We start from the raw sequence: 14,418 nt of genomic DNA on the forward strand, positions 1-14,418 counted from the left end.
GGTCAGTTTCACACTTTGGTAGGCACAAAGACACGACACCACATTCTGTATGCACAAAGTCACAACACTATCAACTAATATACGAAGATCAAAAATAACTAGAAGTCGCAGACGAATAGATTTGTAGTAGAAAGCCGCTAGCTCCTGGTGATCAGCGCGGCACATTCAAGGTCATGCGCTGATCACCGGGAACTGGCGGTTTGCTTCTACAAAATATTCGTCTGCGATTTCAAGTTTATTTATAACCTTCACAGGCTATATTATTTGATAGTGTTGTGACTTTGTGCCTGACAGAGTGTGAAACTAACCCATTTCTCCAATATTCATAAACATTGTGTGATTTCGCCTACTTGTTTTTACGGCTGACGATGACCTGGACTAAGGTCGAAACCGGTCCCATTTAAATAAGAATGTAATTACTACATTTCTTTCTTTTATGTATTGAATTGGTTGAACTTCAATTATTTAATTTTTAATGTTAATAATTTCAATACGGAACAATGAAATTTTTATCTTTAAATAGATTTGCCCTGTACAATTATTATTATTTAATATAGTGTTTCATTTTCCACAATTCCATTGTGCCCACATTTCGGATGACTTGGTCATCTTTGATGTAGCCACTTTTGAGTGTCCATCCTTCAACACCGAACAGAAGTATAGACCAGCTGTAACACTTGACAAATCTTACCCTTAGATTGATGTCGTAAGTCTGTACATGTATGGTCTTTCTTGAATTTCACAGAAGCACAATGTTGGATGTCCAGTGCATATTATCAGCTTGTTTTATTGACTTGTGTTTAGTTTGACTGGTTGCAAATATCTTCCAGTGACAGACTTGGATGCTGTGATTTCTGCATGTCTTGATTTCAGGCTCCAACTATTATGTGCGGATCCTATCGACGATAGACCGAGAACTGTTGAAGCCATCTGCCAGCGTGGCCCTTCACAAACACAGCAATGCTCTTGTGGACGTCCTCCCTCCGGAGGCTGACTCCTCCATCTCCATGTTACAGGCAGGTGAGATGATATCCTTGATTGAACTGTATGGAAATTGGATAATGAACACAGATAAAATGTAAGATAGCTCAGGGACACCAGGTTTAAGGACATGTAAAACTTCAAAATTGATTGTTCAATAAGCCTTTACTTTCTCAGAATGGTGAATATGCTGCATTTCCTAGCATAATCATTGCACATTTTTGGCCTCATTTGTTGTAAGAACAGGGCACGATGATTACACGAAGAAGAATTTGAGCCGAATTGAAAACTCACAAAATTAGAAAAACGCGCATCATTATTCAACCAATGAACCAGTGAACTATTTATAGGAACAGCAGAACCCATAAATAATTAAACTTTCCCTACTTAACTGACTCCATTTGAAAAACCAGTGATTGTATGAACATGAAACTTGACACAGTGCATCTGACGGTAGTAATATACTACCATGCATCATGCACTTCAGTGCCACTGTTGTAATACTACTGCCACAAACTTTGTGAAATTCAGCAGCTCAAATGCTATTCATGTCTTAACATGGTGTCAGTTTCCTCTACTACCAGTAGATGGTGATTGGTGGTGCTGTCTGGGTACAAGGTTTCGTAGACATGTGTGCTCAGCTAGATCTTACCGTGCACTCCTTTGAGATGTTACATTACATGTCTTTGCAGATTTATTGAGTCGATAGTCTGCAACCATCTCTGAAGTAGTCGACTGGTATATGGACCCCAGACCTAGTACAGGTAAAGGAAATCCTATGCATACATACAGCCCTTGGATAAATGAACAGATATTACAGACCTATTAAACAATTCATAATCTGACCTGTATGGGGAAACAATGGATACAGAATACTGCTCCTGCGAACAGGCCCATTTGATCTGGTACACCAGGATTGAATGCTAATAACCTTGGTATTTCCACAGAATCTTCACCTCTAGATTTCTTTATTTTATTTTTTGAAAGTAATGTATTCAATGTTATCTAGGTGGAAAGTAACAGATACGTCGTACAGCATATAAATTTAAAGAAGCATGAAGGCATTTTGAAACCTAAATCAGTGTATTTGCTGTGGAAGGTGTTGACATTGTATGAACTAAAGATATTTTTAGCAGTCGTGATTCACATGTGTTTGATTCATAAACCTTTTCTCCAGGCCTGCTGGAACACAACACCAATTCTACATAACGACTGTGCGAAGTCCATTGTAATGTAGAGAGAGTGGTGATTGGTGAACAGTGTTGGGACTGAAATTACAGCAGAATCACAAGCATTAACTGTGTAGGCTTATAGGTAGAGATCGTTTTTCCATAAAGAATACTTGCAGGGGATGTGAAGGAAAAAGGGCACGCACAGTGTTCATGCAAGTTCTGTTATGACAAGTCCAAGCACAACACCTGCTGCACTGTGAAGAAGAGAAAGTATTGCTGTAAATGCCTTTCACATAGGAGAACATCTTGAATGTTGCTATACCAAAGCTAGGTTTTCGTGACAACAGTATGTTCAATGACTGGAAACTATCCAATCTTATGAGTGAATTAGAAATTTAAGTATGTGAACGAGTATATCAGAATGTGGACATTATAAATTTTCCAGTTAACTCATTCCTGGTTGCCAGCGTTTCGTCCCCGTGTGCTAATTTGGGCTCATCAGTTAGTACCTAGCACACCCACCAAGATGCATGGCTAGTGCATACCATGGAGGCCACTGCGCAGGCTACTTGGAGCCAACGGCAGTGCCAATGCACTATGAGAGACTTAACACACTGGGGCGAAACGTTGGCAACCAGGAATGAGTTAGCTGGAAAATTTATACTCTCATAGTGCATTGGCACTGCCGGTGGCTCCAAGTAGCTTACGCAGTGGCCTCCACAGTATGCACTAGCCGTGCGTCTTGGTGCGTGTGCTAGGTACCAACTGATGAGCCCAACTTAGCATACAGGGGCGAAACGCTGGCAACCAGGAATGAGTTAGCGGGACAATTTATAATGTCCAATAACGGAATATTTATATTGGTATTATAAATTTATGTCAGAATGTACCAAAATTGTAGGCTGAGTTTCCTTCCGTTGTTGAAGGTAAACAATTTTGCATTGATGTCATGTGATAGTGCGCTTATTCAAGAATGTGTATACAATGGAACCTCGGTTCTCCATTTTTGGACGCGCAACGGAAAAAAAGTACAACACGGGAAAACGGAAAATCGGGGAACAAAAGAACCATCAACAATTTGGCTAAACAACACAAAAAACAAATATGTATACTTATAATCTCACAGACGCCCTTAAACGAAACTATAGCCCCAATGGGCCTTCCGCCTACCAAGCGACCGCTGCTCGGTCCGAAGGCCTGCAGATTACGAGTTGATACAGCGTCAGTGTGACAAATCCTCTCAGCCGTTATTCCTGTCTCTCCAGGCCGGGTCCCCACCTCACCAGCTCCTCAATTAAAGGTAATCATAGAATGAGTGAACCTGGAACCAGCCCTCATATCCAGCTAAAAATGCCTGACCTGGCCAGGAATCGAACCCAGGCCCTCCAGGTGAGAGCCAGGCAAGTTTGACCGCGGGGCCGGCTTCAGACATTAATTACCGGTACGGGACTTAAAAATCTCGGAACTTTACATTAAGTTTTACCAGGGAAACTTCATCAGTTTCCTCTGAAAACTTCTTTCAGTTCAGCAACTTTGATCAGTCAAACTGTTCGAAAAACCTAATAACATCAAGCCAAACAACAATAGAGCACAAGTAGTTTTTAATTATCTAATTTAATGAAATAAAGCACATTGAATACAAAAGCACCCAACATGATGGCAAAATCCCTCTTTCTTTAAATCTTCCATTGTAATTTGGTCACCGGTATACTGTTCGTAGTCAGTTTATGGAAATCTTGTACCACTCAAATTAGGCCTACATGAATTTTAAAAGTTATGTTAAACTCGAGAATATGGTTTCGAATGTATCAATTCTCAAGTTCTCGAATGCATTGTATTTAATTCTGCCATCACTAATCACAGTCAAATTTGAAAGAAGAAAAATATCATCAAAACTTCCAAATGTATGGTTATTCGCGACCTTGAGCTCAGCTGGAAAGCGCACTCGCTGTACAAGTCGGTATGAGTGCAAAGAGTGCAAAATGATAGAAAGTTTTAAAATGTAACATGCGTAAATAAAACTACTGTGGTTCTTATAACGTTTTAACACAAAAAACGTGAAATTCCCAGTCTTACATTAGAACCAAAACAGTAATAGGCAATCCCAAATCCTCCCATGGCTTTATGTATATAGGATGCAACATCTGAGAACATAATCGTATACAATAATATTAAAATACTAAATTTGTATTACTTAGGAAAGAGCAGTTTAGATTCCTGCCTGAAAGCTCAGTGACTATACAGTGCCCTGAGGAAATGCCGAAAATCTGTTCGGCGATACACTCGAAAAAAGTAAAAAAAAAAGGTAAACATCTAACCCTGGACATAATGTAGACGTTTTGCAAGTATGAACATTTAACGAAATTTGTTCCGTCTTCAAGTATGAACTGTCGAAATTCTTACTGTCTCCTTTCAATTGTTGTGGACACTCTGTGCTTTATGATTTTGATTTTCTAAATAATACCATCCGAATGCGATGCTAAAATGGTCCCTTATGCAAGTTCACTGCCGATCGCTTTTCCTCAAATTACCGCAATGACGGGACGTCAACACCAAGATCCGTACGTACGCCGTAGCCTTTCTTTCGTGATATACAGTTTCTTGAAAAATGCTTGGTTGAGGATTTAGCGTTGATGGGACTGAAATTTCGGGACGGTTGATAGGGGAAATTGTTTCTCAAGGAACGGATAATGTGGGATTTTTACAACGTGATTTAATTAGGATGCTTGTGGGATCGTGTAATTTGTCATTTACAGATAAATCTCGAGACCACGTAATTTGAACGGATTATACGGGAACGTAGAATCGAGGTTCTACTGTATATAAAATTGTTTAATGATATTGCAAAAACTGACAGAACTGTGATTTGGCGTGCGGCTAAGGAGAGCCACACTGTCGGTGGCCCTCAAGATGGTTTTCCATGATTTTTCATTTTCACGCCGCGGCCACTTTCTTTCCACTCCTAGCCTTTTCCTACTCCATTGTCACCACAAGACCTATCTGTTGATAAACTTAACCATAATAGGTATTCTATTTGATCCTGTATTAAGGAAACTATTATAGTTCTATTTTGAGTCCACCTTGTCAATACACCTTATAATGAGGAAAATGATTAATTTACCGTACATGTTTTGGGAAAATCATCCATTCCCTTCATCAGTGACATCACTGACAGTCCGAAAACATCTTGAGCAGATCACATGTGAATGTTCCTGTGGTAGCTCCAAAACCAGAAATCATGAGAATTCAGGGGTGGCCAAGAATTCAGTCCTCACCAAACGTGATACGACGATAGGTGTGTGGCGGAGTAGTATCTGACACTGTAGGGCGGGTATCGTGATGCATGTTCACGGACCTTGAGTGCCAACCTCTTCAACGAACAATAGACCAATGGTGAAACTGGCCCTAAAGCCACAGCACACAGTCACACTTTCACTATGCGGTGGCACATCATGTACATTGATTGGAGGCAACGATCTCCACATTTGGCAGTTCTGTGTGTTCACTGCACCTGAAAGTATAAAATGCTCCATGTCAACCCTTGCGATGAAGCGAAGACTCAGATTGTGTCCTAATGTGTCAGCTGTTGTGCATTATCATAGATGCCAACTTTCAAGAAAAGTAATTCGTAATGCAGCCAGTAGGGCAGGGGTTTTTTTTCCCCGTGACCTTACTAACTTACATATCATTAAAAAATCATATAGCAACATACAATTCAACAGATGTAACATGTTCAAAGACTGGCATGTAAAGAGTGTATTATTCTTATCTGCTAATTTTTTTTTGCTAGTTGCTTTACATCGCACCGACACAGACAGTCTTATGGCGACGATGGGATAGGAACGGCCTGAGGGTGGGAAGGAAGTGGCTGTGGCTGTGCCGGTATGAAAATGGGAAACCATGGAAAACCATCTTCAGGGCCGACAGTGAGATTCACTATCTCCCGGATGCAAGCTCACAGCTGCGCGCCCCTAACCGCACGGCCAATTCGCCCGGTGAACCTGCTAAATTAACAGGTGATCTGCAGTACATATCTGAGTGGAGCTTGAAGGATCATCTCTTTTGTTGAGTACTGTAATTGTTTCCTTAGCAGCTTGTAGTTCCTGTTTGGTAAATGTACATTGGTGACATCTTTTTTTTTTTGATATCGTGTGCATCCTCTGCACCAACAGAGCATTTAACAGTTCGGAGTTCATATTAGCACGGAATTCAATCTTGTCCTTCCTCATTACGCACATCTGAAAAATTGCGGATACACACACTAAAAACACATGTGAATGAGATTTTGAGGAATACAGTAAACAGGGCCATTCTATAGAGTTTTCCTCCCTAAATTGTTGAACTATTTTTGGGTTATTACTAGCGTCACTACTCACGGTAACGTCATCTCACGTATTTTCCTGTACAAGAAATCGCCTTATTGTTTCAAACCTTCCGCATTTTGTAACACACGATTAGCATATAGGTATCCTAGGAGAGCAATATATGTAAATTCGGCAACCAAAATCGCTATAAATACTTCTTCAATAGTCACACACACAGTATTCACAATGAAACGGAGTTTGTTGTCACTTTGCCGCCAAAACGAAGACAAAAGAACTTGCATACTTACATGGAAGTCTAATCATGTGATGAACAAAGACAACTCTGCAAGATATAGCACTTCACAGGTGCCTATTTTTTCAGTACTGGAAGCACACACTGCGTTCGGCGCGTAAAAACTCGAAATATTCTTAAATGAGGTACAGGAAAGGGGTATAAATGATTACTGAGAAATTCGAAAATCATATTCTGAGAATTCAAGCTATAATGGCATTCCTTGGGTATCCTTTTGATCACTTTATACACTTAGATTTAAAATCAACAAAAAAATTGTAATTTGTGATGTGTGATTCGTAAAGGCGTAATTATGATGGGTAATTCATAATTATTACGATTGAATTGTAATAGTTGCATCTCTGCGTTATGAATTTTTTGTGGATACCATTTCAAAATTGTTTGAAGCACCTTCCCAATAGTTGACTACAGAGCAGCGCACTGCCTGATGATTTGGGGTTGTGTGAGTGTTGTCTGCCACAGTAACAGCAATTACAGTCAAAACTGGTTAGGACGTTTTTGTAGGGACCGAAAAGAAATAACGTCCTAAAGAGGGAATGTGCTAAAAAATGAAAAACAATTACGCTGTTAACAATTACGATGAAAACAAAGAAACAAGTGTTTACAATTATAATTAATGAAATAAAAAATGAAATAATATATTTTAAGAACACCAACATAGCAAAACATAAAGGAGAAACATTCTTAGAGATGCAAACTATACACGCCGCTTACAATTATGTTTAAAGTTATCGTAGGAATGTCCAACATCTGGGCTATTTGCACACGTTTCATGTGTGGATTAGCATCCACTTTCTCAGTAAACCTTAATTTTTCATCATTTGTAAACTGTCTAGCTTTCTTCTCCATAACTGAATGTCCTGTGCACCATTATGCGTAAGTACAGTAGGCATAATTTATGTACGTTGTTACACAATTAACTTACCTCTCTCTAGAGTCATCAGCCGTAAGGCTGTTTGGCAGCAGCTCTCCATTCTTCATGTCTCTTTGCTTTCCTTTTCAGTTCATAGTAGGAGTCACATCTCATGTCATCTAATATTTGTGTCATCATTTGATCATCTATAATTTTTTCCTTCAATGGAACCCTTTATTATTTTCTTCAATAACCCATCATGTCTAACTATATGGCCTATTAGATGATACTGCTGTCTTTTTGTGTCATAAAACACCTCTTCATTCGTGACCGACGCTCCCTGTAGCTGTAGGCCGACACGCTATGGCTGTGAAATTAAGTTCTCTACCAAATCCTCACCGAGGCCAGTCGCCGCTGGCGCATTGTGTGTGCAATGTGTCCAGAAATGCTAATTTAAATTTCTTGTGGTGGGAATATTACAAACGTACTAATGAGTGACGTAAATCCAGGTTTCTTTAACATGGGGACATGGACTGGGACTCTGGAATAATGCACTAGATGGGGAGGTCTTCTCGACTGTATTGTGATACTGGTCGCCCACTGTTGAAAACTCCCCCAGTACATGAAGAACTACGGGTTGCCTGCAAGGGAAACCATAGTATTTTTTTCTGAAGCCGCACCACATTTGCACGTTTTTTAGGCTGTTATTACGATGGATTCACCACCCTCAAAGGCATTTTAGAGTTGCTGCCAGCAGGTGATGAGCCTTCTGCAGCCACCCCTAACCTGGGGACAGATGGGTTCCAGTGTTATTTCCTGCAGTGAGAGGACCTAAGAGAACTCGTCCACCCAAAGCCGTTGGTCCTCTTAGGGGGTCGAGTAATTTCTTGACGTAGTCACTGGCTGTACGCTCTACTCTATTACCGTAGTGGACTGGACTGAATTTATCTTGTATATGTCTGAATATTTTAGTGATATTTTATTTAACATTTAGCACAGAATTATGATTCCTTACATACACTTGCTAAAATGAAACAAAAAACAAGTGTATGGTATCTTAAGTGCCTCTCATTTAATATTGTCATCATCATTTCCCCTTTTCCAGCTTACAACAGGTGGTTCCTTTGCACTTCGTCTTGTCTCTCAGCATTGTGTTTCAGTGCAGGTTCCATTGTCCTACGCAGTCATCCCTCATAATCTCTGTCTTCCTCATCGCCTCTTTCCTGTCATTTGCCTTTCCAGTTCTTGTCTTGGCAGTCTTTCTTCTTTCATCAACTTGACATGTCCAAACCACCTCAATGTTTTCTATTCCAGTTCATCTATTAGTTTTTGCACAGTTAGCTCTTTTCGCATGTCTTCATTTTTCACTCTATCCCTCCTTGTCTTCTTACCATATTACTCACGTGCCTGTAGTCTACTCTCATCTCTCTGAGTCATTGTCCAGGTTTCTGCTGCTTATCCCTTACACATTACTTCTTTAACCTTTATTCCACATTAATATCCGTACCTGTTGGTAAAAGGTGCTCTCCAGGTGTACTAATTTCTATTTTCTGTCATTTCACATTTGTATAGTCCGTTTTGGTTGAAAGCGTCCTGCGCGAGAAATGGTTGCGCATGCAGTGGTGGGAGCTATCGTCCCCCCACTCCTACAGCAGGTCCAGTCGCCAGGCTAGCGTTGAAGTGAAAACGTCTCTCAAGCGGCGCGTGTTGTTACGTGCGGGCTAAGTTGAAATTACTGAAGTGACGAGCATGGCTTCTAGGTCCTCTTCTAAATCTGGGAGACCACTGCGAGGCTAGGCACGTGAAAGTGTTTATACCATGAGTGAACATATGAAACATATCATCCAGATCTCAATCACACTTGAGTCGGTTTGGGGAGATATCAAAGGAGAGGTCCGTGATAAGAATATATCTCACCGGGCGAGTTGGCCGTGCGCGTAGAGGCGCGCGGCTGTGAGCTTCCATCCGGGAGACAGTAGGTTCGAATCCCACTATCGGCAGCCCTGAAGATCTTTTTCCGTGGTTTCCCATTTTCACACCAGGCAAATGCTGGGGCTGTACCTTAATTAAGGTCACGGCCGCTTCCTTCCAACTCCTAGGCCTTTCCTATCCCATCGTCGCCATAAGACCTATCTGTGTGCGACGTAAAGCCCCTAGCAAAAAAAAAAAAAAAAAATATATATATCTCAATTAATAGTAATACAGCATAATTAGTTTTTTAGCATAAAAATGTGTGCCATAGCATCTCTAATGCCTTCACTGTTCATAAATGACGCGCCCCTATTCCCAATATAAATAAAAATGCTTATTCTGTACGAAATATTTCTCTGTCTTATAGATCACTCGTGACTTGACAGCAGTCACACTCGACAAAAAGGAAGCTCTTTGCGGATATTGCTTGCACAGTATTCGCAAGACAAACGGAAAAAATGTTGCGACCACGTAAAAGACACTGAGCAGGAATACTGGGAGCGTGACAACAACATGCATAAGGAATTAGAATTAGACCAGTCCGACATCAACCTCGGTGAAACTTCAGATGACACTGATTCAGACGAGAGTGAAGATTATTCTGAATAATTTGTAAATAAGATCCCCGAACTCCGGATATTAAACAAAAGTGATCATAGAACACGTAAGAAGTCCGATAATATTTTTGCTCTGATTTTATGAGACAGATTTATATTGTCTATTGCTCCGGAGCATTTTATTGCTGTTTTCGTTGTTTTTGTTGCTGCTGTTGCTGTAGGAGACCTGTTCTCTGTCATAACAATAGCAGGTTATTCAAGAGTATTATATATTATTATATTTCTTCTGATGGACAAGAAAAGTAGACATGGTTAATGTTATTATGAAAGTAGCTGAAGTATTTCTACTAATGCTTCTTCTCTGCATTTTCCCGACAAATTTGCATTAATTAATCTCTTTTATACGTATTTCACTAGAAATCACGTTAAGTAGATTATATCTCCAGGCTGTCAGTGGAAACAACTTCCTCCTATTCGTTAGGCGATTGGTGAACTGATAGCGCGTACCGATGCGCCTTTCCTTGGTATACAGTACAGTACAGTTTCAAACGAACTTCCTTTATTCGCAGTATTACCAGTTGCAAGTTACTGTCTTATGTTCATTTGATTTTCTACCAAATGGTTCAAACCTTTCAATTTTATATAACAGATTTCATATTCGTAAGAATGTATAATAAGAATGTATAAGAATAAATTAAAGGCTACAGAGTGCCAAAATATTGACCTCCACTTTTACTATACACTGAGATTTATTTCACGTTGTGTCGAAAGCATCATCCGATATGAATTCTTTTAGGCATGACCCTCTGATTTCTTGACGTCACCAACATTTACGACGAAAGTACGAAGTATTTCCGTACTGGAATAGAACTGAAATTTTAGAATGTTATGCTCAAAGGCCTGTGTAGTTAATTGACAAGGTTTTAAGGCAGACAATCGAAATATAAGACTCGATTTATACAATGTACGGTACTATTTTATTTTCACTAGTTTATCATATTAAGTAATTCCTACACCTTCGAGTTAGTGTGATGTATGTACACCAATGAGCCATTGCATAATGACCACCCCGACCCGGGAATGTATCACGCCTAAGCTTTCCACACTATTTCAGTCAATTCCCAGGGCTACGTCCGCTGCCTGAACTCGACTGTGTCAGCTGGAGGAAAGGTTCAAGTTCCCCCCACCACCAGCGCGAACGCTCCCATAGTTCCTCGCACACGAGGCCAGGCCACACCTCCGGTCGTCCAGAAAGACGCTTACTACGAAGATGGACTATAGTGTTCTACTCTTTCCAGTTCCTTACTTCCTCTACTTGCTCTTCTCCACATTGATCCTCAGTCCTATTCAGTTCATTCAGCTGTTGTTGAACCTTCTCACAGCATCTTCTACGAACTTCATTACATTCATTCTTTCCACTCTGTAAATATTGCCTTACTGCCCTTACGATGTCATCTATCTATCACACACTCCCCTGTTTTAAACCATTCTGTTTTACCCACTGTTGTCTTCACACAGCTGTAACATTGTTAGTTCTTTGCCAATACCTCTGTGTGTTTGGTCTGGAGATGCTGTCGTATGCTTTTCCTAACTCTGTTAAAGTCATTACTCCATGAACCTACTACGCTGGCGTAGCAGGGGGAGAGGTGATACTCCCACATGGCGCGTCCCAGGTGGGTGATAGGGGGGGTCCTAACCGGGTTGCCGGCGGACTTGAGGGAAATAAAATACTTATCGTGGACTAAACACAAAACCCCTTGTGGGTGGGGGACGCAGAGAAAGAATACACCTACGGTATCCCCTGCCTGTCGTAAGAGACGACTAAAAGGGGCGACCAAGGGATGATCCAATTAGAACCATAAGACTACTTGTAATTAGTACCATCACGCAGGGAACACTATGGGTCGCATTTACTTGCGCGTAGTACCACTATATTAGGTACACAACAGGGTTGTGATTAGTAGCGACATTGTGTGAATCAGGAGGTGGGTCCTACAGTACCTGTGATTCGTACCCTTGTATGAGCGACTCCATGGTTCTGCATTACCTATGTTCAGTTCCCGCTGTGTGAGGAATTTCACGGGATAGTACGAGTCCCTGTGGTTAGTCCACTTACGTGAGGAACGCCATAGGTTTGCGTTGCCTGTAAGTAGCGCCGCAATGTGCAAAACACCATAGGTCTGTGTTACATGTGCGCATTACACTACCTGTGAATAGTACCATAATGTGTGGCATACCGTGAGTCTCCGCAACTTTTGATTAGTACTGCAACATTACACATAGCATGGTTCTACTTTCCTAGCGATAAATACCATTATGAGGGGCCGATGACCTGGATTTTGGACCCGTTTCGACTGTAAGCATAATCGATTCAGTATCGTGCTATAGAAGCAGTCCCTTGGTCAGTACTACTATTGTTTTGTGTCAGCTTCTGTGCATGTGGGTCGGATCCACTGATTGTTTTAAATTCATATCCGCCCATCCATTCATTCTTCGTCCTCACGCTTTGAATTCTGGTTAGTGGAGGATTTTGGATTTTTAAGTTGTCATTTCATTTCGTCTCATTTCGTACGATTAGGGGCCGATGACCTCGATGTTAGGCCCCTTTAAACAACAAACGTCAATCAATCAGTCAAAGTCATTACTATATCCTTCCCATATTTCCAGCTCTTTTCCATGATCTGTCTCAGAATGAAAATGACCTTCCACTTTAATATTTTATCAGACTTAACTCACAACAGACATTATATCAATAGGTAGGAAAGTGGGAAGTTATACAGTACCTTGCGCTCTCGAGCAACTCTTTTATTTCTCAGGACCACAAAGTGCATGTAAGGCATCTCCAGCACCACACTTTATCTCTGTGTTTTTATATGTATAAAGTAAACATTAAATATTGTTCAGACTGAGCTCCATTTTGTTTCAACCTAATGACATCCACCACTACAATCATTATCGAACTACTGCTGGGTATAATAGAGCAGCACATGGTTCATGAAGCACATGGATTTTCTGTGTTGCTTCAAGCACATTTTACTGAAAATATGCAAGTCAAGGAAAGGTTACTTACTAATTCAAAGCAGGAAAAGTTCACAACCTTTGCTGCCAGAGGAGATTAAAGAGTACTTTTTATGTCTTCTGGTTTCTTATTCTTGTTAAGTTTCCTTGTCCATTCAAAATAATTTGTTTCAGATGAGAAGCCCGATGTTCAGTACGCTGACATTGGAGGCATGGATATGCAGAAGCAGGAGATCCGAGAGGCGGTGGAGCTTCCTCTGACGCACTTTGAACTCTATAAACAGATTGGCATCGACCCTCCTCGAGGAGTACTCATGTACGGTCCTCCAGGCTGTGGCAAGACCATGCTGGCTAAAGCTGTTGCACACCACACTACAGGTAACTTGTTAATATCTCATTTTTCAGTGTCAGCCTCCGGCCATCCCAGTCATTCCGTTTCTGCTGTACTCTGGAGGTCATTTCTGTTGGGCTAGTAAAAGATCACAGTAGAACATTTCATTAACAGCTTGCAAACAGTCTCCTCCATTCAGTCTTGCCATCTTCTGCAAAGTACCTCCAACAATGACAACCTCAGGAAGGCCTTTCTTTACTGCTGGGGATTATGTCACCCATTTGGTTGACCACTGGATTTCCCTTTCATAATTACATATCCTGGTTTCAACAAAATCAAACAGATTATAAAAGAACTTGATAAGAAAGTTTTTGCTGATCTGTTTGCTGACTGTCATATAACCACAGGTGAGTCAATAATTTCCTCCTCCCCTCTTTTCTCTATGTGGGATTGTGGGTAATCTTTTGAGTTACGTTTCATGAAGACTGTGCTCAGTGTCCTTGGCAACTCTGAAGCACACTGTAAGCATACCGAAGCAGAAGTGATGATAGCTACCCTGCACTCTCCAGAAGACAACGTTCTGTCGTGATGCAGAGAATTTTTGAATGTGAATTATGCTGTTAAAATACAGTTTAAAATATTAAGACATTTTGAAATAAAAGTCTGAATTTTGGCAATGAAACCAACATTGTTCCTTGAATGACGGATTATCCATATTTTGAATGAAACATTTTTAAATAACATTTTTCAAATCTAGAGGGATTTTGAATTTACTGATTTTAAAGGATCAAGGTTCTACTGTTCATATAATTATTCTAAAGCCGGTTGCCTTGTCTTTAATTTGTGTGTCCAGGGTAACGTGTTTGACTCTAGCATTAGCTGGCAGGTTTTTGAAGGTAGGATATTACACATTTTATC

The 14,418-nt window shown here is 40.6% G+C and overlaps 1 protein-coding gene across 1 annotated transcript in view; it reads left to right on the forward strand.

The window, feature by feature from the left end:
- Positions 1-14,418, forward strand: part of LOC136883565 (26S proteasome regulatory subunit 6B) — a 92,148-nt gene that overhangs the window by 31,542 nt on the left and 46,188 nt on the right. The window contains exons 4-5 of the mRNA XM_067155947.2: positions 874-1,020; positions 13,344-13,547. Coding sequence (XP_067012048.1) covers positions 874-1,020; positions 13,344-13,547 — 351 coding nt within the window. The remainder of the gene's footprint in view (positions 1-873; positions 1,021-13,343; positions 13,548-14,418) is intronic.

The sequence above is a fragment of the Anabrus simplex genome, chromosome 11, assembly GCF_040414725.1.
Source record: "Anabrus simplex isolate iqAnaSimp1 chromosome 11, ASM4041472v1, whole genome shotgun sequence".
Classification (NCBI taxonomy): Eukaryota; Metazoa; Arthropoda; class Insecta; order Orthoptera; family Tettigoniidae; genus Anabrus; species Anabrus simplex.